This window comes from Malus sylvestris, chromosome 7, assembly GCF_916048215.2.
Source record: "Malus sylvestris chromosome 7, drMalSylv7.2, whole genome shotgun sequence".
In the NCBI taxonomy this organism is placed as follows: domain Eukaryota; kingdom Viridiplantae; phylum Streptophyta; class Magnoliopsida; order Rosales; family Rosaceae; genus Malus; species Malus sylvestris.
In genome coordinates this window covers 34,537,199-34,561,437 of record NC_062266.1, presented here as the reverse complement: position 1 = coordinate 34,561,437, position 24,239 = coordinate 34,537,199, and the positions used below count along the sequence as shown (strand labels likewise).

Here is a 24,239-nt window from a genome sequence, read left to right as displayed (position 1 = left end):
ATCCCAAACCAACCAACAAAAAGTCCAAAGTCATCAAATTAGTGTCACGTAATACTACGGTGTAGTGATATTATTTTTCACTTGTAAGTGAGATGTTGAGATTTGATTATCGTCAAAGAAGAATTTGAATTATTCTCCTTATTGTAAATAATATCCTTTGTTAAAATTAAAAAAAAAAATTGAAAAGTTAGGGAAATCGTCTACGTCATACCCAGACTTGGGGTACAAGATCCGACATTACTTTTAAGTCTTAACCGTCTGATTTCGATTTGAGATCTGTTCCTGTTAAATCACCCACTCCCACATCCCTGGTCCCACAAAAAAGATCACCACCGACACTATTTATCTCTACATCACGTAACGTGATGTCGCCACGTGTCACATCACTCCAACCGCGTCCTGGTAGGTCTCTCCCGCGATCTCTCTCAAGGGATTCTCCTGCACTCGCACTCTTCTCCCCACCAGTTTCCAAAGTCAACACAGTTTAGTCAAACATACAACTCTATGACCAATCATTACAAATTATAGAAACAGAGGCTGATGCAGAGGATCGCAGCTCCATCATCTTCTTCCTTGTGCTATATTTACACAATCCATTTATCTCATCACGTACCTTAAAACTCTCCTCTCTCTCTCTCTCTCTCTCTCTCTCCTCTCCCTTTGTCTCTCTAGAGTGCAGAGAGTAACAATGGAGGTTTTCTACTACATGGTGTTCGGGATACTAGCGGCGGTGGTGGCCGCGGCGGAGCTCAGCAAGAGCAACAAAGACCGAATCAACACCCCGTCAACTTTCAACGTCTTCAAGAACAATTACCTTTTCGTTTACTCCCTCATGATGGGTAAGCCCACTGGATCTAACCCAAATCTCAATGCGTACGTGGTTGTATGCGTTTTTGTATAAATGCATGCGTCTTGATTTGATGAATTTTGATCCGATCTGATGCAACTAGTGAGTTTTATGGAGTTTTAAGTGGAAATTTAAGTGCCCATTTGCGAGATCTGCTTGTTCAATCTGTTTTCCGATAGTTTTGATTGATCTGGGCATGCTTTTGATAAGATTTTTGGGATTTTTAATCGGTTTCTTGGTTGAAAAATGATGCTGGCATTGCTTTAATGCTAGCTATTTTCTTTTGATTTGTTCTTAATTGGTTAATAGGAAGTTGGATCTGAGCTGCACTTTAATTTGAGGGGGTTTTGCTAATTATGTTTGAACTTCCCTAATTGAATGAAGAATTGGTTTAAATTACTGACAAATTAATGGTTTTATGGCGATAGCTGGGGACTGGTTGCAGGGTCCTTATGTCTACTACCTGTACAGTACGTACGGATACGGAAAAGGCGACATCGGACAGCTTTTCATTGCTGGTTTTGGGTCCTCCATGTTGTTTGGAACAATTGTTGGATCTCTGGCGGACAAACAGTGAGTTTTCGCGCTGTCATATGTTAAATGGTTCCATGATTATTCAATAACTTTTCGCTGATGGTGTCGTGAATTTAGGGGCCGAAAGAGGGCGTGCATTACTTATTGTATAACTTACATACTGAGCTGCATCACCAAGCATTCTCCTCAGTACAAAGTTTTGATGTTGGGGCGTATTTTGGGCGGTATTGCCACATCACTTCTATTTTCAGCATTTGAATCATGGCTTGTTGCAGAACACAACAAGGTAAGGGATCGTTGCTCTGCCCTTTGTTTTTTTCTTTTTTTTTTTTAAGGAAAACTAAGGAAAAGGACTTGAAAACTTACAAAATAAGGAGTAAAGTGAATAATATCAGGATTGATTTTTTAGTGTAAAAATGTGGATTTTCGTTAAAGTGAACAGTACCGGGAGCTTTTCGTTAAAGTTCCCTTTTTGTAAAGATTGTTTGCTTACAGATCCACTCTAGATGTATAGTTTTAGTGGATGGTCACTTCACTCAACAGGGTGAATTTGTCTTCGAAGGGTACTATTATCGTGCTCACTGGCTTATATTAGAAAAAACTTGCTTGCTTGGGGTGCAAAATTTGTTGCCTTTGTAATTTTTTTGGATGTCATTATTTGTTACACATAGGCAATGAGGTAGACTAGGCGCTGTTTCACTTGGTTGGGGTTGTCAACTGTGAAAATTTTGATTGATTTCGAAATTTTAACCCTTTGTATCAATAAATCTTATATGTGATCTTCATCTTGACTGTGCAGAGAGGTTTTGAACAACAGTGGCTGTCAATTACATTCTCAAAGGCAATATTTCTTGGCAATGGTGTTGTTGCTATTTTGGCTGGGTTGCTTGGAAATACGCTGGTTGATGCACTGGCTCTTGGGCCTGTGGCACCCTTCGATGCTGCTTCATGCTTTCTCACAATTGGAATGTTTGTGATTTTGTGCACTTGGACAGAGAATTATGGAGATCCTTCAGAGAGCAAGGACTTGTTTACCCAGTTCCGGGGTGCTGCTGTTGCCATTGCTTCTGGTATACTATAAACTTAAGCTAATATTTTTGGATGATAAATTGTGTATGTTTAATGGTTGGCTGTGGTGTTTAAGCCTACATACGTCCTGCGATTTCTTGTCATTCCCTTTCCAACCTCATGGTCTATTTTTCTGTTATGTTCTGCCTCATTTATTATTACCTTTTTTTTTATGTGGTTCAGATGAGAAAATCGCGCTACTGGGTGCTATACAGTCTCTGTTTGAAGGTTCTATGTATACCTTTGTGTTCCTCTGGACTCCTGCTCTGAGCCCCAATGACGAGGACATTCCACATGGTTTTATTTTTGCGACTTTCATGTTGTCTTCAATGCTTGGAAGCTCCCTTGCATCCCGGTTGATGGCTCGCCAATCACCTAGAGTCGAGAGCTATATGCAGATTGTCTTTGCCATCTCAGCTGCCTCTCTCCTGCTTCCCATTGTGACCAGTGTATGTTAGGATTCCAGTGTATTGTTTTCTTTATTATTCTATGTTGTCGTGCTGTTCCCTAACTTTGCTAATTTCAAACAGTTCTTGGTAGCACCATCCAATGTGAAAGGAGGGAGCATCTCTTTTGCTGGTTGCATCCAGCTTCTTGGATTCTGTGCCTTTGAGGCTTGTGTAGGACTATTCTGGCCTTCCATCATGAAGATGAGATCTCAGTACATCCCTGAGGAGGCCCGGAGCACCATCATGAACTTCTTCCGCATTCCTCTCAACATTTTTGTCTGTGTTGTGCTGTATAATGTATGTTACAGTTCTTGACCTTGCAATTACATTAGACCTGTAGATGTGGGTGAAGTAGGCAAATTGGCCTTTAGGTGGACCAATCTTGTTTTGTCTTCCGGACGTGATGTTATCACCTAAGTGTGCTCAGTCCACCTCTTTTGTAACTAGCGAGCTGATTTTGTATGTCTTTGCAGGTTGATGCGTTTCCAATGACAGTTATGTTTGGTATGTGCTCGATCTTCCTCTTCGTAGCATGTCTCTTGCAGAGGCGCCTCATGGCGATTTCAGACAAGCCCAGTAAGTCGTACTTTCACTCCAACCATATCCTTTGGCATCCTTAATATTTTAGGAAAACTAATAAAAATGGCTTGAAAACTTTGAGTTTTGATGATAAGGACAAAATAAAGGGTAAAATGAATAGTACCAGAATTGACTTTTTAGTGTAAAAATGTGGTTTTTCGTTAAAGTGAATAGTACTGGGTGCTTTTCGTTAAAGTTCCCTTATATTTTTGGTGCTCGTGGATGGAACTGTTTGATTCTGTCAACAGAGACTGAAGATTGGGTATCAATGAAGGAGAGGGACAGCGAGGCAGAGCCGTTAAACATATAATCGATGCTGAGCTGACAGACCACCGGACTTTTGAGAGGTCGAAGACAACGAGCTCATCCGTTCAACATACTAGTAAAGTTCCTGTTAACTAAGGGTATGCTCAATTTCGAAACGTTATGGAAAATGTGGGAGGAAAACAGTGGTCTGCCCGGCAAAGATGCGAACCGAAGAAGATCCGGTTGAACGTCAGTGAATTAGTTTATTGCCAAGTTTTCGGGGAAGGAAAGTCATCTCTTCTTGTAATGCCATCGTTATTCTTTTACAGTATCCAATAGCCCCTCTCTCTCTCTCTCTCTCTCTCTCTCTCTCACACACACACACATTTTTCTTCATTGACATTGAAGTGTACCTACGATTACTTAATGCAATTTTGTTTTATCATCTTTGTGTTTTTGTCATCAACAAAATTGGAGTGCAGCTTCTGATATATGCAGACTCAAAAGTCACATTTTCCGGTTTAAAAGTTGAATGAAAAATACTTGGTAAGACTCTCCAAATCACTAATAATAAATTCTTTAATGCATACAACAAAAAAATTCGGATTAAATATTCTATTAAAAATACATTTTTGACTAAATAAATAGTAAAATCACTGTCATTTGCCTTATAGATTTTACTCTTAATCATGATGAAAAATATTTTTCAAGAATAAAAAATTTACATTTTCTTAACAAAAAACGTTGGCTAACCATTACGGTTTTTTGTCGATTATGCAAATTTGTATAAAAATCTATTTGTTTTCACCTCCATCGCACCATGAGGTTTTGAACATTCATGTAAGATTTTTTGTTGATATTCTTGTAGATGAAGTCCAGTTTTGGCAATGTGTTGGGCCCGACTACAATTTTTGCCCATTTTATTTTTTAGTTTTTGGCTTACATATTCTATTAAAAATATATTTGTAGCTCAATAAATGATAAAACTACTTTCAATGACCTTATAAGTTACTTTTATTCATACCGGGAAATATTTTGTAGAAATAAAAAATTTAGCATTTTTTTTCAATAAAAAACGTGGGCTAATCATCACTGTTTCTCTGCGATTTTGTAAATTTGTACAAAAATCGTTGTAAAATTTATTTTCTTTCACCTTCGTAGCACAAAAAGGTTTGACATATAAGACTGTTGATATTCTAAATAGATGGAGACCTCGTTTCAACAATATTTTGTGCCACACTACAATTTTTGTCCATTTATTTTTAAGTTTTCGTTTTAAATATTCTACTAAAAAAACATTTGTGTATCAATAAACCGTAAAATTGTTTCCAAATGCCTTATAATGTGTTTCCATAATACTGACGGAAAATATTACGAGAAAATAAAAATTTGACATTTTTCATAAAAAAGGGTTGGCTGGTTTGGTATTGCTGTGCTTTGAAAAAAAAAATAAAACTGCTTCTGCTGTGCTGTGAGAATAAGCTCATTTTTGTTACTTCACGTTTTCAGCTTGTTTTAAACCCAAAACTATGAAAATAAGCTGTTTTTATGTGTTTACCAAACACTTTTTTGAGTTCAGCTTTTTTTTATACCCACTTTTTATAAAAGTACATCAGTACTTACACTCACGGTTTTTAGTTGGTTTTGCAAATTCGTTCATAAATCATCGTTCAATCTATTTATTTTCACATGCGCCTCATCGTGAAGTTTTAAAAAATAAAATTAAGACTTTTCGTTGATATTCTTGAGGATGGAACCCTATTTTAACAATGTTTGGGCCTCGCTACTATTTTTTCATTTATGTTTTTAGTTTTTGACTTAAATATTCTACTAAATATACATTTATTGCTTCATAGACAATAAAACCACTTCCAAATGCCTTATAAAGTTTTTCTTAATGCTCACGAAAAATATTTCGCAAAATAAAAAAGTTTGCATTTTTAACAAAAAAACATGTGTTAGGTGGGCTCGACGCAAGTAAAACGAGGCGAACTCCGCTCACACAAAACGAGGCACACCGAGCGCTCAAAAAATGAGGTAGACCCTGTGCTCGTAAAACGAGACAGATTTTGAGCACGCAAAATGAGGCGAGCTCTGCTCACAGAAAATGGGAGGGGGGCTCCGCGCACGAAAGATGGGCAGCAAAACAAGGATATAGATATATATCTAAAGAAATTTGAATCTAAATAAAGTAAGGTAGGAAGAAAAAAAATTAAACGGAAAAAGAAAAAAGTACAAAATAAATAAATAAAATAGAAAATGATACGATCGGTGGGTTTCTACCGATTGAAAATAAGAGCTACCGCTAGTGAGGTAGTGACTGTACCTCACATAAGTCGCTACTCGCTAGTATCATAACGATCCCTGCTTTTCAAATGTTTCTTTTTTTTTCTTTTTTTTTTTTGTTGTTAATTTTTCTTGTATTTCGATTACCTTAACAACAAACTATCATATTCATGTTCTTCAAAATATATTATTTCATATAAAATCTATTATAATTCATATTTAAACACTTGTAATCAACGATTTATAGTCTAAATTTAAAGATATTTGAATTTAATAGTCGTTACTCAAATAAAGTAAGTAAATTAGAATAGGGAAAGATCGGTACCATACTACCAATCCTCGCCCTAAATCATCTTTCAATCTATTTATTTTCACCTTCGCTCTCAGTGAAGTTTTGAAAATTAAGGTAACACTTTTCGTTGGTATTCTTGAGGGCAGAACAATTTACAATGGTTTGGGCCTCACTACCATATTTTTACTTATTTTTTAGTTTTCGGTTTAAATATTCTACTAAATATACATTTGTTGCTCAATAAGTAGTAAATCCGCTTCCAAATGCCTTATAAAGTTTTCCTTAATGCTCAAGGAAAATATTGCGTGAAAATAAAAAATAATAAAGTAAGGTAGGAAGGTAAAAAAAATTCAATAGAAAAAGAAAAAAGCAATAAAAAAGGAAAACTAATGAAAAGGGCTTGAAAACTTTGAGTTTTAATGATAAGGACAAAATAAAGGGTAAAGTGAATAGTACCAGGATTGACTTTTTAGTGTAAAAATGTGGTTTTTCATTAAAGTGAACAGTACCGGGAGCTTTTCGTTAAAGTTCCCCAATAAAAATAGAAAATGATACGGTCAGTACTTTGCTTTTGATTATCCACAAGAGTTGTCGCTAGCAAGGTACCGGCTACCACTTGCAAGAATTTGGAATATTTTTGTACATTGTTCTTTTATTTCCCTTACCACTACAACAAACTATCACATTCATGTTCATCAAAATATATTTTTTCGTGCAAAATCTATTATAATTCGTATTTAAACACTTGTAATCAACGATTTAAAACCTAAATTTAAAGATATTTGAACCTGCTTTTTTTTTGTTAGTTTTTCTTTTATCTAAAATCTATACATATTAATATAACTCTCTTTGTCAACCAAAAGAGGGTCAAATGCTATTTAACAAAACAAAATTTTGCTATTTTTTGTTTAAACCTCACCTACAAGTGATTTTAACATCTATAATTTAAAAAAAATTAAAATATATACACTAAATATACATTTTAACATTTCTATATTCTTCAATTATTTTTTTACTTCTCGGCTTAAATATTCTACTAAATATACACATGTTGCTCAATAAATCGTAAATCCACTTCTGAATACATTGTAAAGAATTCCTTAATCATCGCTGAAAATATTTTGAGAAAATAAAAAAATTTGCATTTTTTTACTGAAAAAGCGTGGATTAACACTTACGGTTTTTAGTCAGTTTTGCAAATTCGTACATAAATCACCGTTCAATCTATTTATTTTTGCCTTAGCCTCACTGTGAAGTTTTGAAAATTAAGATGAGACTTTCCGTTGAGATTTTTGAATGTAGAGCCCCATTTGACAATGTCATGTGTGTCACTACTATATTTTTCGCTTATTTTTTTAGTTTTTGGCTTAATATTCTACTAAATATACATTTGTTGCTCAATAAACCGTAAAACTGCTTCCAAATTCCTTAAAAAGTTTAACTTAATGCTCAGGAGAATAAAAAATTTGCATTTTTGACAAAAATTAAACATGGGGTAACTCACAGTTTTTAGTTGGTTTTGCAAATTTGACTCACCATGAAGTTTTGAATTTAATATAAGACTTTGTGTTGGTATTATTAAGGGCGGAGTCCCGTTTCAATAATGCTTTGGGCTACACTACAATTTTTGTCCATTTATTTTTTAGTTTTCAGCTTAAATATTCTATTAAAAATACATTTGTGGCTCATAGAACGCAGGCTAACTATCACGGTTTCTAGACCATTTTGCAAATTCGTACGACAATCGGCATAAAGTTGATTTGCTTTCACCTTCTCCGCACCGTGAGGTTTTGAAATTCATGTAAGACTTTTGTTAATATTCTTGTAGATAGAGTCGCTTTTCGGTATGTTTTGGGCCACACTACAATTTTGTCTATTTATTTTTAAGTTTTTGGCTTAAATATTCTATTAAAAAAATTGTGGCTAAATAAATGGTAAAACCATTTTTAATTGCCTTATACTCTTAATTATGGAGAAAAATATTTTGCAAAAATAAAAAAAATTCATTTTCTCAACAAAAACATTGGCTATCCATCACGGTTTCTAGTCGATTTTGCAAATTTGTACACAAATTTATTTGTCTTCACCTTCATCGCACAAGGAGGATTTGAAATTTCATGTAAGACTTTTGTTGAAATTCTTGTAGATAAAGTCCCATTTCAACAATGTGTTGTGCCCGACTACAACTTTTGTCCATTTATTTTTTAGTTTTAGGCTTAAATATTCTATTAAAATAGTAGCTCAATAAATGGTAAAATTGATTTCAATTGCCTTATAAAGTTACCCTTAATCATGACGGAAAATATTTTACAAAGACAAAAAAATTGCATTTTCATCAAAAAAAAAAAACGTAGTCATTACGGTTTCTCAACAATATTCCAAATTTGTACAAAAATAATTATAAAATTTATTTGCTTTCACCTTGGTGGCACATGAAGTTTTGAAAATTCATGCAAAACTTTTTGTTTATATTCTAAATAGGAGTCCCATTTAACCAATGTTTTTTTTTGGCCCACTACAATTTATTTTTAAATATTCGATTCTATTAAAAAAAAAATTGTGGCTCAACAAATGTTAAAGCCATTTTCAATTGACTTATAAAATTACTCTTAACTATCACGAAAAATACTTTGTAAAAATAAAAGATTAAAAAATGCAGTCTAACCATCCCAAATTCTAGCTATTTCGCAAATTCACATAAGAATCGTAATAAAATCTATTTGCTTTCACCTTTACCGTACCGTGAGGTTTTGAAAATTCATATTAAGAATTTTTGTTAATATTCTTGTAAATGAAGCCACGTTTCGGCGAAAGAACAATTTGTGTCCATTTGTATTTCAATTTTCGGCTTAAATATCCATTTAAAATACATGTGACTCAATAAATAGTAAAACCACTTACACCTGTCCCATAAAGTTCATGCCTTTTCATCCCACTTTAGTTGGAAGCAATGAGATGGCACTCCGGATCAGATTTTCCAACTTGCCTCTCAAACTATCAACAGTATTGTTCAATGCTTCCGGTGAATGTGTCTCATCAAGCGGGTCATGTAGCACACGGAGCGCCACCTCCAAAAACCGACTGACACTCGCCTCCGCAACATTAACAAGACCGAGCGATGCATTTGTGTGCATAAATTTCGTGACAACGAGTCCGGCTAGAAGTTGCTGATCCGCCTTCACAAGCTCTGATATGAAACAGGGGAAGAGTATTCTTCTGAAAAGCAACGGCCATCTCTCGTTTTGCACTTCGGCTGCTTGAAACTTGCGGGATACGTTCCCGACCAAATAGCAGATATAAGAGAAGATGTTTCCGTACGAAGAGTTGGAGATGATGGTGCGCAAAACCCCGGAGAATAGTACCAACGTTAATAACTCATGGTCACCGCCAATCGATTCAGAGATGCCTTCTTGCTTCAACTTGTCGTCAACAGCCGCCAAACAGTGTAACTGTAGTGATTCAAAAGGCAGTAACAGCACCAGCTTTAAAGCCATGAAACAATCTCTTTCAAGAACAATCTGGCTCAAGCTCCTCGCGCCATCTTCATCGAGCAATATCCCATTAGATTTCGTTACGGACTGATCAATCAGCCTTAGAACATCGTTAAATTGGGAGAGGTTTACAAGCTTTTTGAAAATCTCCAACCAACATACATGCAAAGGGTGAATGGACAGGGAAGTCTCCTTTTCTTTAACAGGCGGTTCTTCTTCCTGGAAACTTTCCCAGCCTTCGTCCCAGTTGTCATCCCAGTCGTTTCCAGCCTCAGGAGCTTCAACAGAGGCTTTCTTATCTTCTCTCACCGAGAAAAACCCTTCCCACTCTCCCAACATAGCTAGCAAAGAATCAACATGGGAATATGTTTGAGCAGCATCACACAGCTTCAGGAAGCAAGAAACAGCTGTTTCTTGATTTGAGAGATCTTCAGGGGTAACTTCCATGGTGGGTGATATAGTTGCCACAATCTGTGTCGATTTGAGGGCAACTAATGTACTTGTAAACCTGTTAGATGTATCATTATGGTCTGCCGACCCCTGATTAGCGGTCTCACTATTTTTACTTGCAAAGTGCACCTCGTCCCATCCTTCCCACGACGTAACATTAGATTGTATACTAGCAGACAAACCCTTGATGGTTTTACCTGTGAGGTATTGCATAAGCTCTAAAGTATAAACTCGAACTGACCCCGGAAGCTGCGGGTTTTCAGAGAACTTGGCCATTCTTTTCCAAACTAAATGCCTGACCCTATCTAATTCTTCTAAACCACCTTCTAATTTACTCAAGGAAGATAACAGCTGATATAAGTTCTCATATTCCTGGGATCCATGGGCAACCACATCCTGCAAAATGCGTTCCAAAATATTTAAGTAGAGAAGGGGAAGTTCCTGGATTTCAGTGTCTCCGGCCACAGTGGAACCCATTGGACCCCCTAATACCGCTTGGGAAAATACTTCGGCCACAGCTCCAAACCCACAACCAGAAAAAATCACGGCTCTACAGAACATATAAGGTTCAGAAGCAGAGTCACCAATTAAACCATGATTGACAAAGCTGACAATTGTAGCCCAGCCTTGACTTGGGGAGACAGTGTCTTCTATTACCAACCTCATGAAAACCTTTAGACAACATGCTAAGCAATCTAGATTGAGCCTGAGATTTTCTCCAATGTCCTCATGGGATGCAATTTCCTTCATCTCCTCAATCAATCTTATCCAAAAGTTCAAGAGAATTATTAGACATTCTTGCCATGCTGAGTTGTCTGGTAGAGTCCCAGAAGAACCCAAAAGAGGTATGATTATTGTGAAATACCGCTTCATAATGTTCAGAGAATCTAGACGTGCCAAGAGTCTAATATACTTTCTGCAATATTCATAGCTCTGCTCAAGTTGACATACTAAGATTTGAAGGTTTTCAGTGCTTTTGGTGACCGTATCAGTTCCAGCTTTGGTTTCCAAAGTTGCCAACAAACTCAAAATATAATGTTTGTAGACATCCTGCCATGTTATCAGACCCTCCGACAATGGGTCGGAATATATACTGGCAAGTGTCTCTACCATCTTTGCCAAGGCTTCCAAGCTATTATCATATACGTGCATGTACACTTCATGGCTTAAGCACTTAAAGTTTAAACCACCTAAACCAGCAATATTTTTGAAGTTAAGGTTCGCAACAAAGGAGACTTTTCTGCACTCTTGTTCCATTAACTTGTAAAAACGAGATAATCCAAAACCAGATAAATGCACTTGATCAGGGTGTATAATTGGTAATTCTTTTCTGGTTTCTTCCAGTTGCAAGTAGCAGTCAGAAAGCAGACTAAAGATGTAAGCAAGCCGCACCTTGTGGCATCCATCAATTGCAGGGTATACAATAGATGACACAGCTTTGATGGTTTCAACAGCATAGCCAATTATTTCTCCTTTAAATTCTGAAATTTCAGAAGTAATATCATCATTGGTCCAAACCTCAGAAACAAGGACAGAACTCAGATAACGTACAAAGACCTGCAAGGAAAAAATAGATCGCTATCACTCAATGGGAAAAACAGTTGTCTCTATGTTAATGTATTCAAAGATGTATGCCTATAAAGCTGCCTACCTGTGCACGGTTCAAGCCATATTCATCAGCTAATGTTAAAACGTCCTTCAAAATGTGCTTCTTCTCTAACTTGACAGAATCAATCAAGGGAAGAACAACACTCTCAATATAATTGAAGTCCCGAGACAAAAAGCGTGCTGTGTCAACGCCAGGGATTATTTTCTCTAATACTCTACATCGATCTGCGACACGCTTTTGGTCTTCTAATTTCAATTTCCATTCTCTCCAAAAGGTTGACTGTACCTTGTCAAATTTGTCAATTTCCTCTGAAAGCAATAAAACAACATAAGAAACCATGAACCATGAACCATGAACCCCTCATTATTGGAAAAATGTTGACCAAAAAGGTGAAAGACATGATAAAAAAAAATGTATTTAGGCCTTCTTTTGGTGACTGATGGAGCTTCAAGATGATTGCGTAGCAAATTGTAAATAAGTATAGCAGATTACCAGTAGTAGGTGGAGTGTGTTTTTCTTTAAATTTCCTTAGTAGCAGCTCCCTCCTTTGTTTAGGATCTTCACACTCAAGTGCTGAACTATACAACAAGCTATATGTCATCCCCACATTCATGATGCTAGAAATTTCTTGGTAATCCTTCCTTGTTCTAAGCTGCTCTTCTATCACTTCAACCCCATTAACAGCATCCCACAGATTCAACAGAAAGGAGCAACCCACTATGTCTTCCTCTTCAGTAACAGGTGGCTCAATAATTGATTTTGCCAGAGACGCAACAACATTGTCTGTAGGAGCAAAACCATTTCTCGCCAACCAGGACAGAATTGTCACTAGAGCCTGTGTTCCTACGTTGACATATTGTTTTCCAGGAATCAAGTTACCAATTGACTTCTTACTGTGTTCTCTATTCCTACTTAGTTCAAGCAGCCATGGAAGTTGCAGAGCAGCAAAAGTCAAAATTTTTCCATTTTCTCTCAAAACAGATTCCCAATTGGTTCCATTCTCAACAGGCAAGTTTTTAGCAACAGTAGAAAGTACACTTTTTATGTTACCAAGATGAACTTCTTGATCATCACAACTAGCTCCCTCAACCATTTCTAAGCAACCTTTTAGGTTGATTATATCTTGAATACCATGGACTGGACCTGTAATAACCGAGGAACCTTGAATTGAGAAATCTGGACATTTTGTCCCTGACAACATCATTAATGTCTCACATTGACCTTGCAAATCAAGGTCCTTCCATGCATGGAGCAACTCGCTCACAGATTCCTCATCACAATTGCTCAAAGCAAAACCCAGTAGTTGCTTTCGAGAATTCATATCCATGTTTTCAAGCGCAGGACCCCTTGCTATTGCAGCACATAAGTCCCAAATGTGACCATGCCCCTTCTTAGCCAAAACAAGACATAGGTCCAGGGCCAATTGGAGATCACCAGCAACCGCAGCTTCTCTGGCAATAGCTTCCTGAACAGAAGATATGTGGTCTGAAGAGCTCAATCCAAGAAGTTTAGCAATCTCAATGAGTTCATCAACATGTAAATATGCACCGCTTTGGCATGTGATTGCCATTTTGATTATCTCCATTGGATCTTTTATTTGCCTGAATTGCATGGGTAAGAGAGTCACTCCAAGACTGGGAAGTCTAACTGTAAGTGCATCGATAATATCAGATTCTACTCTGACATTTCTACTGCTTGGAAATAAATTGAGGCATTCCTTAGCCTTCCAGATCTGAAAAAAGTTGTACACTGTTAATTAATACAATAGTAAGTATTGATGTGCTACCACATCAAAATGTTTAAAATGTATCATTTCGGGCTTGAATATCATAAATCAACAGCAAACGTTAGCATCTTTATACTTACTTCAGGACAAGAAAGACTTGAAGCTGAGAAGAAATACTCCCTTGCTGCTTGTATGACAAGATTTTCAGCCTTCTCTGTTGCTAAAGCAACTGAACTTGTACCCTTTAGATAATTCCTAGCAAGAGAAAACTTCCCTGCTTTCAGCAGTCCTCGGCAAAATTCCATCAACATATACTCCAGATCCAGAAAAGGAAATGCCTTTTCCCTAATGCATTGCATATCACGCCACATGCTTGCCCAATCAGTATCTGATCGACCAGGCTGTCGACGTATAAATTTTGAAAGGATAAGACGAAGAATTTGCTTTACACCTTTTCCATCTTCATGAGACTCTAGAAAAAAGTTCAAGGGCTTTGGCACCTGAAAACACATGAAAATTGATTAAATGCAAAACATCAATACCCTAATACCAAGAAAAACACTCCCTTTCAAGAAAGAATACAGACCTGATAAAATGCCAGGAGCCTCCCTACTTCAATGTGGCCTTCTGCCAATTTCAATCTTCTGTCAAGTCCATCAACATATATTTCACTACCTGTTCAGTCGGAAAGATAAAAGGTAAACATTCTTAAGCAAAAACAAAATCATATCTGATTGATTATCACACAAACCATAATTCTAAAGAAGCAAACACCTTGCATTTGTGGAAGCTTTGATAATATGGCTGCCATTGTACTCCACCTATCAGTAGATGTGCACAAATAAATGCACTGCAGAGCGCAGTCTATGACTTCAACCTCATCCTTGAATAGGCTGTTACTCTGAAAATCACTGCACCCTTCCTCTATTACCTGCAAGCAGATATCCAATTTATTCTCGGAAGCAGTTTCCTTCAGCCATCTAACCAGAAATGATTCAGCCTTGTTATGCTCTGTTGTCTGATGGTTATCTGCCACCTGATCCTGTGACCTATCTTGCATAAATGGAATTGCCATATTATGTAGTCTCGCAATCATATTTTCTTCTTTAACTCCTTTAAGCATCAATCTGAACTTCTCATAGTCAGAGAACTGTTCCCACGTGACAAGACTCAAGCTGGAATTTATTTCCGGACTACTGTCATCAGAATAAATAAGTTGGTGCAAGTATGAGACATCCTCATGGAACCTCTGCAACTCATATACACCTTTGCGATTAGCAAAATCAAGCAAGCAAATGCAATTATCTAGCTGTCCACTACAACTATCAATATCTCTAGCTCTCTTCTTGTACCACATTGAAAGTTCATTAGTTGATGGCCAAACTGATCCTAGGCACTGCTTCAGTAGAGGTTCGGTCTGGATTTGGATACCAATCTCATGGTCCTTGGGTGATCTGTTAATAAAACTTATCATTTTCTCACATTCAACCCAATCTTCTTCCCTCACAGCTACATTTGTAGGAGGAGACCTCCCAGGAAGAAGCTGCCCATATGTTTGTACAGGAACTGTTTCAGGGATAGCAGCTAAAATCTCTAAAACGCAAGAAGCCAGTGAATAAGGATGAAGCTTGAACAGGAGATTTAAGGCCCCAATCTTCCCACTTTCAGCAAGCGTAACAGCAGCTTCACTTATAGGCATAGCTCGAAATTTGCTATATTCCTGCACTGAAAACCTGCGTAAAACTATGTCATTCAACTGTAGGTTAATATTTTGCTTACATGAAAATATAGCTTTGGAAGATTATGATACCTGCCCATGTTTATCCCAAGAAAGGTCTCCAACCGGTCTCTGAATTGTAATAACTGAAGTCTAGCCATACGAAAATCCCAAATTTGGCTACATTCATCCTTTTCTGATTCAGAAAACCCATACTGGTTAGTTAGGTTCAGCCCATATGCAAGTAAGGCCCTCACAGCATCTTCTGTAGGTCCAACTTTGCCAACACATTCGAAGAGTACAAAAGTTTTGTCCTTAATTTTTGATAAATAGGTACTTATTTCCTTTGGTCCTTGGCTTGACTGCAACCACTGTGACTTTACAACTTCATCTTTATCCAACCCATGACAATCAGCAAATTCCAAGGCAGCTTGATACTTTTCATTTCTAATCAAAATATTATACATCTCCATGATAGATCTTTCAGAAAATGATACAAGGCTCCAGTTCAACGAAGAAATGTCAATATGGTCAAGGCTGTCCACTACAATATGCTCCATACCATGTGAATCATTACGTTCCTTAGAGTCAGATCTCTCTTCGGATGACACCGTCTCCAAAAGAAACAGGTTTCCTTGAAACAGATTTATTCTGTCTATAACCGGCTTAGAATATACAGTTTCATTTTCCTGAACTTTCAAGCCACTAAGGATGTGAAGCATGGTAACAACGCCACACCTTTTTGCAAAAGTAAGGATGTGGTCAGACCACCAAGTAAAATCCACAATGTCAATTAAATATTCCCCCTCTCCACTTGACAAATTATCAGTCACTTGTGACTTGCATCTCTCTCTGCATGTAAAATTGGAAAGTGAAAAGGATTCTTTATCCAGCTTAAATATGTGCAAGCATCCAGTGACATCTAAAGTAGCAACAAATTTGGCTTGTGGAGAGATTAGCACCTTTGGATATACTAGCTGACTTCCTTTTGGTTTCGAATAAAAACCCTCAAATTGAATGGTAACAAGCTGCTCCAGATCAATCATCCTACTTCTACGCCAAAGAGAAAGATAACAAGATCCTGGAAGAACATAATTATTTAATTAATAAGTAATCTAGCTCATATATTACATTATTTTCAATTGTTTTATATAAACTAATTGATAACATAATGTCGATATCTTTTTTGCATATGAAATAAACTTAGATCGAAGTCCCAAAGCAACAAAAAAAGTTCTTTATAGCCAATGAACACAGTGGCTAGCAACCAACTCTGAAAGTCATAGCAAAAGAAAGCAGCATGATATGCAAATATTCAACCAACAACAACATCTGAAGTGTTCTTCCGTTCTTCAAAAAACAAAAGAGTTACCATTAACAATAAGGCCATCAACAAAAGTTACCCGATCATCCAGATTCATGCAAAAACTAATGCAGTAGATTTGTTTAAGATTCTAATCTAAAACTTCCCATCTACATATGCAAGAAATGATATTAACCACATAAGGGCCTGCATAAATGAATACTTCATGTATAACCATGTATATGCTAAATGGAAAGTAGAAGTAGGAATCATGACAGAGTTGCAACCTGAGTTTAGTATGACACCAGCAAGCAAAGAAAGCTCAGGGTGGTAGTCAACACAGATAACATTGCAAGAGAGCTGCCCCTTTGCAGTTAACCCATTATGTGAGGTGCGGGCAGAATATATTGAGGAACTAGGATCCTGACTAATCTCAATATGCTGAAGGGAACTATCAGAGGTAACCACAATAAAGCTACACCTGAAAACATTTCATTAACTTCAACAAGTGAACATCAAACTTTTCCAAAAAAAAAAAACAAAAAAATTGAACCTCAAACCAGAAAATCAAGACATGTTCTTGTATGAGTAATTTTTGCACGGGCTACGGGCAGAAAAAAAAAGTACTCACAGACAAGATTTCTGTACATCAGAATTGTCCTGTACAATCAGGCTAATTACTGGTAAAGATACTTTCAAATTCCTCCTTGCAATCCTTGTTATCTCGTCACCATTTGCTTTGATAAAATACAGTGTATCATTGTCGTCAACAACACCAAGAACATCATGACTTTCAGACCAAGTTCCTATTGTAAATGAAGTAAGGCTTCCACCTGATGGATAGAGCACAGATTAGAATCATTAGAAACTATCTTAACGAAAAAACAGTACTAGTGTAACATACAAATTTGGATCTAATGAAGAAAAAATAAAAAGGGAAAACCCAAATTTCTAAAGCATACATATCTCAATACGTCACAATGAAGAACCAATAGGAATCCACATATTATGTGATCCACAAAATTATACCAACTTCAAATCTCATTGGCCCTTATTAAGATGGGTGACTCTACAAACTCTTGTCATAATTTTCTGAAAATACCTGTTTCCTAATTAATTGTCTTTGGCCCTAATTCGGAATCACTGTATACAGTGGACTACTATGGTTAGAGGCCCCATGGTCTACAATGAAATTACACTGTGACTGACATGGCCAATTCACAATGAACTTACATATAAGTGTTCCGTAAAGCAAAACCATTATTATATACCACTACTAACTGGGTATTAGTATTTCAAATATATCAGCTGACCATTACAGGGTACATTGGAAAAAGGGCATAGCAACCAAATATAATGCAGGGAATCAAGTTTATGAGTAAAGTCCTCAACTTTGCAGGGAATCAAATTTATAATGCAAACATATTCTTTGAAAACAAAAAACAGCATATCATATTAAAAATTCAATGCCCGCCTAATACTGATAAGCTGGTGATTCCGAAAATGTAAGGTCAACAAAATCAGCAAAATACAACTTATATTACATGTAAAAGTGCCACAAGGCTTCGAGTATTCGTCCTCCTTCTGCAAAATAGTTATCTGATTTCCAGAAGCCACAGCCACGCGCTCGCCTCTAGGAGAAATAAACAAAGATGCTAGTTTTCTCAACTTTCTTGGCTGCTTGTATTCGCTCCATTTCTCTCTGAGCTGGTTCACACCTTCATGGATCAAGAGGAAACACAAATTCAATCAATTCGCGTTCCCGCAACATGATCAACCTTTCAAACACCATAATTCATCAAAAAAACAAATAAAAATTAAATATTGAGAAAAAAAGAGTGAACCTGGAAGGGAAAGCAATGATCGAAAGCTCCCTCTGCTACCATTATTTCCCTAAACTCCGTGAATCAATCGGAAACGGAAACAAATCAAGAACTTGATTAATTGAGTGATTAAGCAAACAAGGAGTCGATTAACTTGAAATTGAAGAAAATTAAAAGAGAATTAAGAACCTGTTGAGGAGGGTAATTGGGAGTGTAGGGCCTCGTAATGTGACGCCGTGTCTCGTAAAACACCGTGGGAGTTGCTTCTTCCATGGCCTAATGATTCAGTGTCGCTTTTCCGCCCTCCGAGATCTCAAACCCTAGACCTCAAAAACCACACCCGCATCTCAAATTCCACTTTTTACAGAGGAGAGAGAGAGAGAGAGAGAGAGAGAGAAATAGTAGACAAACGCACCACCATTTTTTTTCTCTTTTTTTTGGGGGGGGGGGTTGTGAAACTGCTACGGACTCAAATCTGTCGGGTCTGGGCTAAAATAAAAGGCGGCCCAAATATAATTGGGCTTACTGCGAAGACTTTAAACTAGCCCAATAGCATGGGGCTTGGATTTTTGGACCGGTTGGGCATCCTGGATGGGTACAAGACTTATCGAGCCGTTACTGCGATCCGTTTTGAACCCATCGGATCGATCCTTTTTTTTTTCTTTATTGAGAAAACGATATTAGGGTGGGCATTTATAAGTCGTACTATGAGCTGTTCATAAATTTAGCATTCAACTCAGACATTTTCAGATATCGAACTCACAAATAAAATAAAAATGTCACTAAATTGTTATAGTATTGCTGATTGACCTATTCTTAGATTTTTGTGAGAGATTTTTTAGTAAGTTTTCATGTTACGACATTATTTTATCTAAGACAGACACAAGATACACTCATACCTTCACATCCATCACTGTTCTAAAAATCCCCGCTCATCGTTACTCTGCTTAAGCGTTACATGGCTGGCCACAACTTGGATCTAACTCTTAGGCGTTTAAATGCCAGCCGGCAAAATAAGATAGTATAGTGTAGACGCGCAATCCAATGGACTACAAGCCTACCCCGTTTGTTTACAACAGCGAGACCCAAATCCGCAACGTAGGCAGGAAGGTGAAGTTACGATGACGTGGCAAAATCTGCATGGCTCTCTCGCAGCATGGGCCCGCAGAGCATATGGTCAGCGAACAGCGTTGACTCGGTCGTCAGTTAGCATGTCCCGCTCGACGTAGGCTGCTTGGAAAAAACACAAAAAATTAATAATTAAATAATTCTACCGGATTAAACAAGTTATTCTTTCGTTTTCTGGACTCGGAGAAAGACTCCATGAAAGTGAACGAGAGTGCTTCTGAACAGAAGAAGCTCTAGTTTCAAAGCTTTGTGGTTTTTGGGTTTTCGCTGGAACTTGCATGCTTGGTGAAGATATTCGTTGACTTCTAATGTCAGGTCAAATCTCTCTCTCTCTCTCTCTCTGATTGAGAACCCGTATTGTTATATATTTCTGTTTGGTTGCTGAGAAAGTCAGGGAAACAGAAAAGACTCCATGAAAGTGAAAGAGCGTGCTTCTGAACAGAAGATGCTCTAGTTCGAAAGCATTGTGGTTTTTGGGTTTTCGCGGAAACTTGCATGCTTGGTGAAGATATTTGTTGGCTTCTAATGTCAGGTCAACTACTCTCTCTCTATCTCTCTCTCTTTGATTAAGAACCGTTATATATTTCTGTTTGGTTGCTGAGAAAGTGAGGGGAACAGAAAAGAAACGGAATTCTGCATAAAGGGTAGGATTTTTCCCTTATAAAATTATTAGAGCATAATATATAGCATGCATGATCAAATTAACTTAGTTTAAATTCATTATATATTTATTTCACTTGTTTGTTGAACTTGAATGTGATTATGTGATTAGTTGGAGTTGGTAAGATGTTTTCCATGAAACAACTTAGGAGGATAAATTGATGAAACAAAAATACGAGAATCTGTTTATGTCAATTACCATTACGTTTTTAGTTTTTAGCTTTTAGCTTTCGCTTCTCTTGGTTTTTAGTTTTTAGCTTCTAGCTTTCGTTTTCCTTGGTAGGGTTATTTTAGCTTTTAGCTTTCGTTTTTAGTTTTTAGCTTTTAGCCTTGCTCCTTGAATTCCAAAATTGTACTCGCTTTGTATTGGTGCTCGTTTCGGTCAACTCTGTGTAATTTGCGGTTGGGAAGAGAACCGATATTTTCTCGATGCTGTTTTTTAGCTGCAGGCTTGCATTTTCCAGCAAAGGGCCGCTTCTTATCTTTCGTGGTTGAAATTTGGTTCGGACGGAGCTGAGGGTCTATATCCATAGATTTTTCGAGCACAAAGAAATGGCGAATGATAGTGTTATCAGTGCCTCATTCGTTCAGGTGTCTGAATTACTCTTTGAGACCGTACATGTAGGAAAGGAAGTCCTCGTTCAGAAAGAAAGTTTCAAAGTATTGTCAATGTACTTGGAGCTGACCTCTTCTATTCTGAAAGAGTTGTCAAAGCAGAATATTGAGTGTTCCGAAAGCTTGGCTAATGCTTTGAAGATTCTGAATCGAGAGGGTGAAGTCGCGAAGCAGCTAGCTCTAGATTGCAGCAAAAGAAACAAGGTGTATCTCTTAATCAATTGCCGGAATATTGTTAAGGCCCTAGAGAGAAGCACAAAAGAGATTGGTAGAGCGCTTGGTCTAATCCCATTGGCGTCGTTGGATGTTTCATCTGGTATAAGTAGTCAGATTAGCAAGCTGTGCAAGAATATGCTGGATGTTGAGTATCGAGCGGCTGTGGCTGAGGAAGAGATTGTGGACAAACTTGAGCTAGGAATACAAGAACAGAATGCTGATCCGTCCCGCGCAAAGAACTTGCTTGTTCGAATTGCTGAGGCTCTTGGGATCTCCGATGATCAGTCTGCATTGGAAAATGAACTCGAGGAGTTCAAACGTGAATTGGATGATACGAATAGAAAAGACCTGGAAGAAGATTTGCCAATGGAACAGATCATTGCTTTGCTTGAGAAGGCTAATGCTACTACATCTGCTGGTGACAAAGAGAAGGAGTATTTTGAAAAGAGAAATTCTTTAGGTAAGCAACCATTGGAACCTCTTCAGAAATTTCAATGTCCATTGAGTCATGATATCATGGAGGATCCCGTGGAAACCTCCTCTCGTCACACGTTTGAGAGAAGCGAGATAGAGAAGTGGTTTGCAGAAGGTAACACTAACTGTCCTGTGACCAGTATTCCCGTGGACACTTCAGTTCTACAGCCCAACAAAGCACTAAAGCGATCAATTGAAGAATGGAAGGAAAGGAATACCATCTTTGCAATCGTCTCTATTAAACCGAAACTCCAGTTAAATGAAGAGCAGGAGCAAGAAGTGCTTCAATCCTTAGATAACCTGCAGAACTTTTACATGGAAAGGGAGTTGCACCGTGAATGGGTGACAATTGAGGGCTACATTCCTGTCCTCATTAGACTTCTTGGTTCGAAAAGTCGAGAAATAAGAAAGCGTGCTCTTGCCATCGTATTGATCCTTGCAAAAGATGGTGAAGAAAATAAGGTACCTTCTAATTGTCATGTTGTATTTGATGATACATAGGTAATAGTTTTTTGGTAGAGACAATAATTGGCATTCCCGAATTTCGTATATATGATCCAGTTCATTATGTTTTTAACAGGGGAGAATCATAAAAGTGGATAATGCACTTGAATCTATTGTCCGCTCGCTTGCACGTAGAAATGAAGAAAGCAAGTTAGCATTGCAGTTGTTACTGGTACTATCTGCAACTAGGGCTGCACGCGATTTAATGGGAAATGTTCAGGGCTGCATACTTCTCCTAGTGACAATGTTAAGCAGTGAAGATAGTCAAGTCATCCGAGATGTAAACGAGCTTCTAGAAAATCTGTCTTTCGTTGATCAGAACATTATACAGATGGCGAAAGCAAACTATTTTAAACCTTTGTTGAAGCTTCTTTCTTCAGGTATGCTTAAGAGTGGGGTCTTGCAATAGTTCGGAAAATGTTACAAAATTGTGTAATGTGACAACTTAAATTTGATGCAGGAGTGGAAGATGTTAAAATGCTTATGGCTAGAACTTTGTCGGAAATTGAACTGACAGACCACAACAAACTGTCCATTGTAAAAGACGGGGTACTAGGACAGCTTCTTGAACTGCTTTCGCAAGGTGATACTGAAAAGAGGAAAGTTGGCGTCAAGGCTCTTCTTCACCTCTCCAACTTACCACAAAATGGCCTGCAGATGGTTAGAGAAGGTGCAGCTGGACCGCTATTTGAACTTTTGTATTCTCACAGTTTATTATCGCCAACCTTGCGCGAGCAGGTAGCTGAGACAATTATGCACCTTGCCACATCAACCGCCACACAAGAAGCTGCACAGGAGCAGGTATCGTTGTTAGGCTCTGAAGAAGAAATCTTCAAGCTCTTTTCGCTAATATCTTTAACCGGACCTGACATACAAATAAACATTCTCAAAACCTTCCATGCAATGTGCCAATCTTCTTCTGGTTTTGACATCAGACTAAAGTTGAGACAGGTAACACAATTACTTCTCGCGCATTTTTTGTTCTTTCGGCATGTGATTCTGTACATGCTAATGGCCACTATGATGTTTCATGTGATTCACAGCTCTCTGCTGTCCAAGTATTGGTTCAATTATGCGAAGCTGATAGCCCTACCGTGAGGGCAAATGCCTTGAATCTGTTCCTTTCCTTGACAGAAGACGGCGAGGGCAGCACATTCTTGGAGCATGTAAGTCAAAGGTGCGTCGAGACCTTGCTAAGGATTATAAAAAGTTCTAATGATGTGGAGGAGATAGCTGCTGCAATGGGGATCATTGCTAATCTTCCAAAGGACGCTCAGATGGCGCAGTGGCTTGTAGATGCTGAGGCAGTTGAAATCATCTGCAATTGTCTAACTGATGGGAACAGAGATGCCTTGTATAGAAGGCGGGCAACAGAGAGTGCTGTTGGAGCTCTTTGTCATTTCACAGTTTCGACAAATCAGGAATGGCAGAAAAAAATAGCTGAAGCTGGTATTATACCAGTGCTGGTGCAGCTACTAACTTCTGGAACTTCTTTGACAAAACAATATGCCGCCATTTCACTTAAACAGCTATCAGAAAGCTCCAAAAGCTTGAGCAAGCCGATCAAGAAGCGCGCGGTTTTCCTGCGCTGCTTCTCTGCACTGGAACTTGGCTGCCCTGCACACCAAGGCATCTGTACGGTGGAATCTTCATTCTGCATAGTAAAGGCCAATGCTGTGGAACCCCTTGTGAAATTGCTTGGTGAGGAAGATTTCGGAGCTTGTGAAGCTTCTCTCGATGCACTTTTGACATTGCTTGATGACCAAGGAATAGAGCATGGAAGCAAAGTGCTCGATGAAGTGAAAGCCATCGCTCCGATTATAAAATTGCTGAGTTCACAAGTGCCCAGTTTGCAAGGAAAGTCTCTCAAGGCTTTGGAAATGATCTTTCGGGTGAATGAGTTGAATCTAAAGTATGGAACTTCAGCACATATGGCATTAGTGGATATCACTCAGAAGAAAAATAGTGATATGAAATCTCTGGCTGCCAAGGTTCTTGCTCAATTGGGTGTGCTTGGCAAACAATCTTCTTATTTTTGATTGATTTGTATATCATATATTTATTGAATTCTGCAGAACGTCGGATTCTGATTTTTTAGATTGGATATGGAAGTCTGTTCGTGTATTTTTTCTCAAAATCTATGACTCATTTGATAACTATTCGTTTTTAGTTTTCGGTTTTCAATTCTTATGTTAGAAATAAAAAAGGAATCAAAACAAAGA

General features: G+C 37.7%; 3 protein-coding genes and 1 long non-coding RNA gene across 7 annotated transcripts; 3 read left to right on the top strand and 1 right to left on the bottom strand.

Moving 5' to 3' along the window:
• The first annotated feature begins 605 nt into the window (after window positions 1–605).
• On the top strand, window positions 606–4,168 carry LOC126629553 (uncharacterized). Its single transcript, XM_050299632.1, has 8 exons — window positions 606–839; window positions 1,276–1,420; window positions 1,499–1,667; window positions 2,181–2,451; window positions 2,633–2,898; window positions 2,980–3,195; window positions 3,372–3,474; window positions 3,726–4,168. The coding sequence occupies exons 1-8, from the start codon at window positions 689–691 to the stop codon at window positions 3,785–3,787; spliced, it is 1,383 nt and encodes a 460-aa protein (XP_050155589.1). The 5' UTR covers window positions 606–688; the 3' UTR covers window positions 3,788–4,168.
• Window positions 4,169–8,985: 4,817 nt separating this feature from the next.
• Window positions 8,986–9,363, top strand: LOC126628802 (uncharacterized). Its single transcript, XR_007625604.1, has 2 exons — window positions 8,986–9,133; window positions 9,218–9,363. It is a non-coding gene; the product is annotated as an uncharacterized LOC126628802 (long non-coding RNA).
• Window positions 9,104–18,859, bottom strand: LOC126628801 (MAG2-interacting protein 2-like). Its single transcript, XM_050298637.1, has 12 exons — window positions 18,610–18,859; window positions 18,442–18,490; window positions 18,142–18,315; window positions 17,229–17,430; window positions 16,885–17,078; window positions 15,388–16,375; window positions 14,352–15,310; window positions 14,164–14,252; window positions 13,718–14,077; window positions 12,344–13,583; window positions 11,894–12,159; window positions 9,104–11,799 (listed from the first exon to the last, which is right to left on the bottom strand). The coding sequence occupies exons 1-12, from the start codon at window positions 18,691–18,693 to the stop codon at window positions 9,229–9,231; spliced, it is 7,176 nt and encodes a 2,391-aa protein (XP_050154594.1). The 5' UTR covers window positions 18,694–18,859; the 3' UTR covers window positions 9,104–9,228.
• An 859-nt stretch (window positions 18,860–19,718) lies between these two features.
• Window positions 19,719–24,186, top strand: LOC126629107 (U-box domain-containing protein 43-like). Of its 4 annotated transcripts, XM_050298993.1 has the most exons (6): window positions 19,719–19,863; window positions 19,951–20,080; window positions 20,652–21,975; window positions 22,094–22,397; window positions 22,478–22,968; window positions 23,061–24,186. In XM_050298993.1, the coding sequence occupies exons 3-6, from the start codon at window positions 20,761–20,763 to the stop codon at window positions 24,054–24,056; spliced, it is 3,006 nt and encodes a 1,001-aa protein (XP_050154950.1). In that variant the 5' UTR covers window positions 19,719–19,863; window positions 19,951–20,080; window positions 20,652–20,760; the 3' UTR covers window positions 24,057–24,186. The 4 variants fall into 4 exon arrangements, with proteins under 4 accessions (XP_050154950.1, XP_050154947.1, XP_050154946.1 ...); XM_050298990.1 differs by having other exon boundaries at window positions 19,719–20,080; window positions 20,658–21,975; XM_050298989.1 differs by having other exon boundaries at window positions 19,719–20,080.
• Window positions 24,187–24,239: the final 53 nt, after the last annotated feature.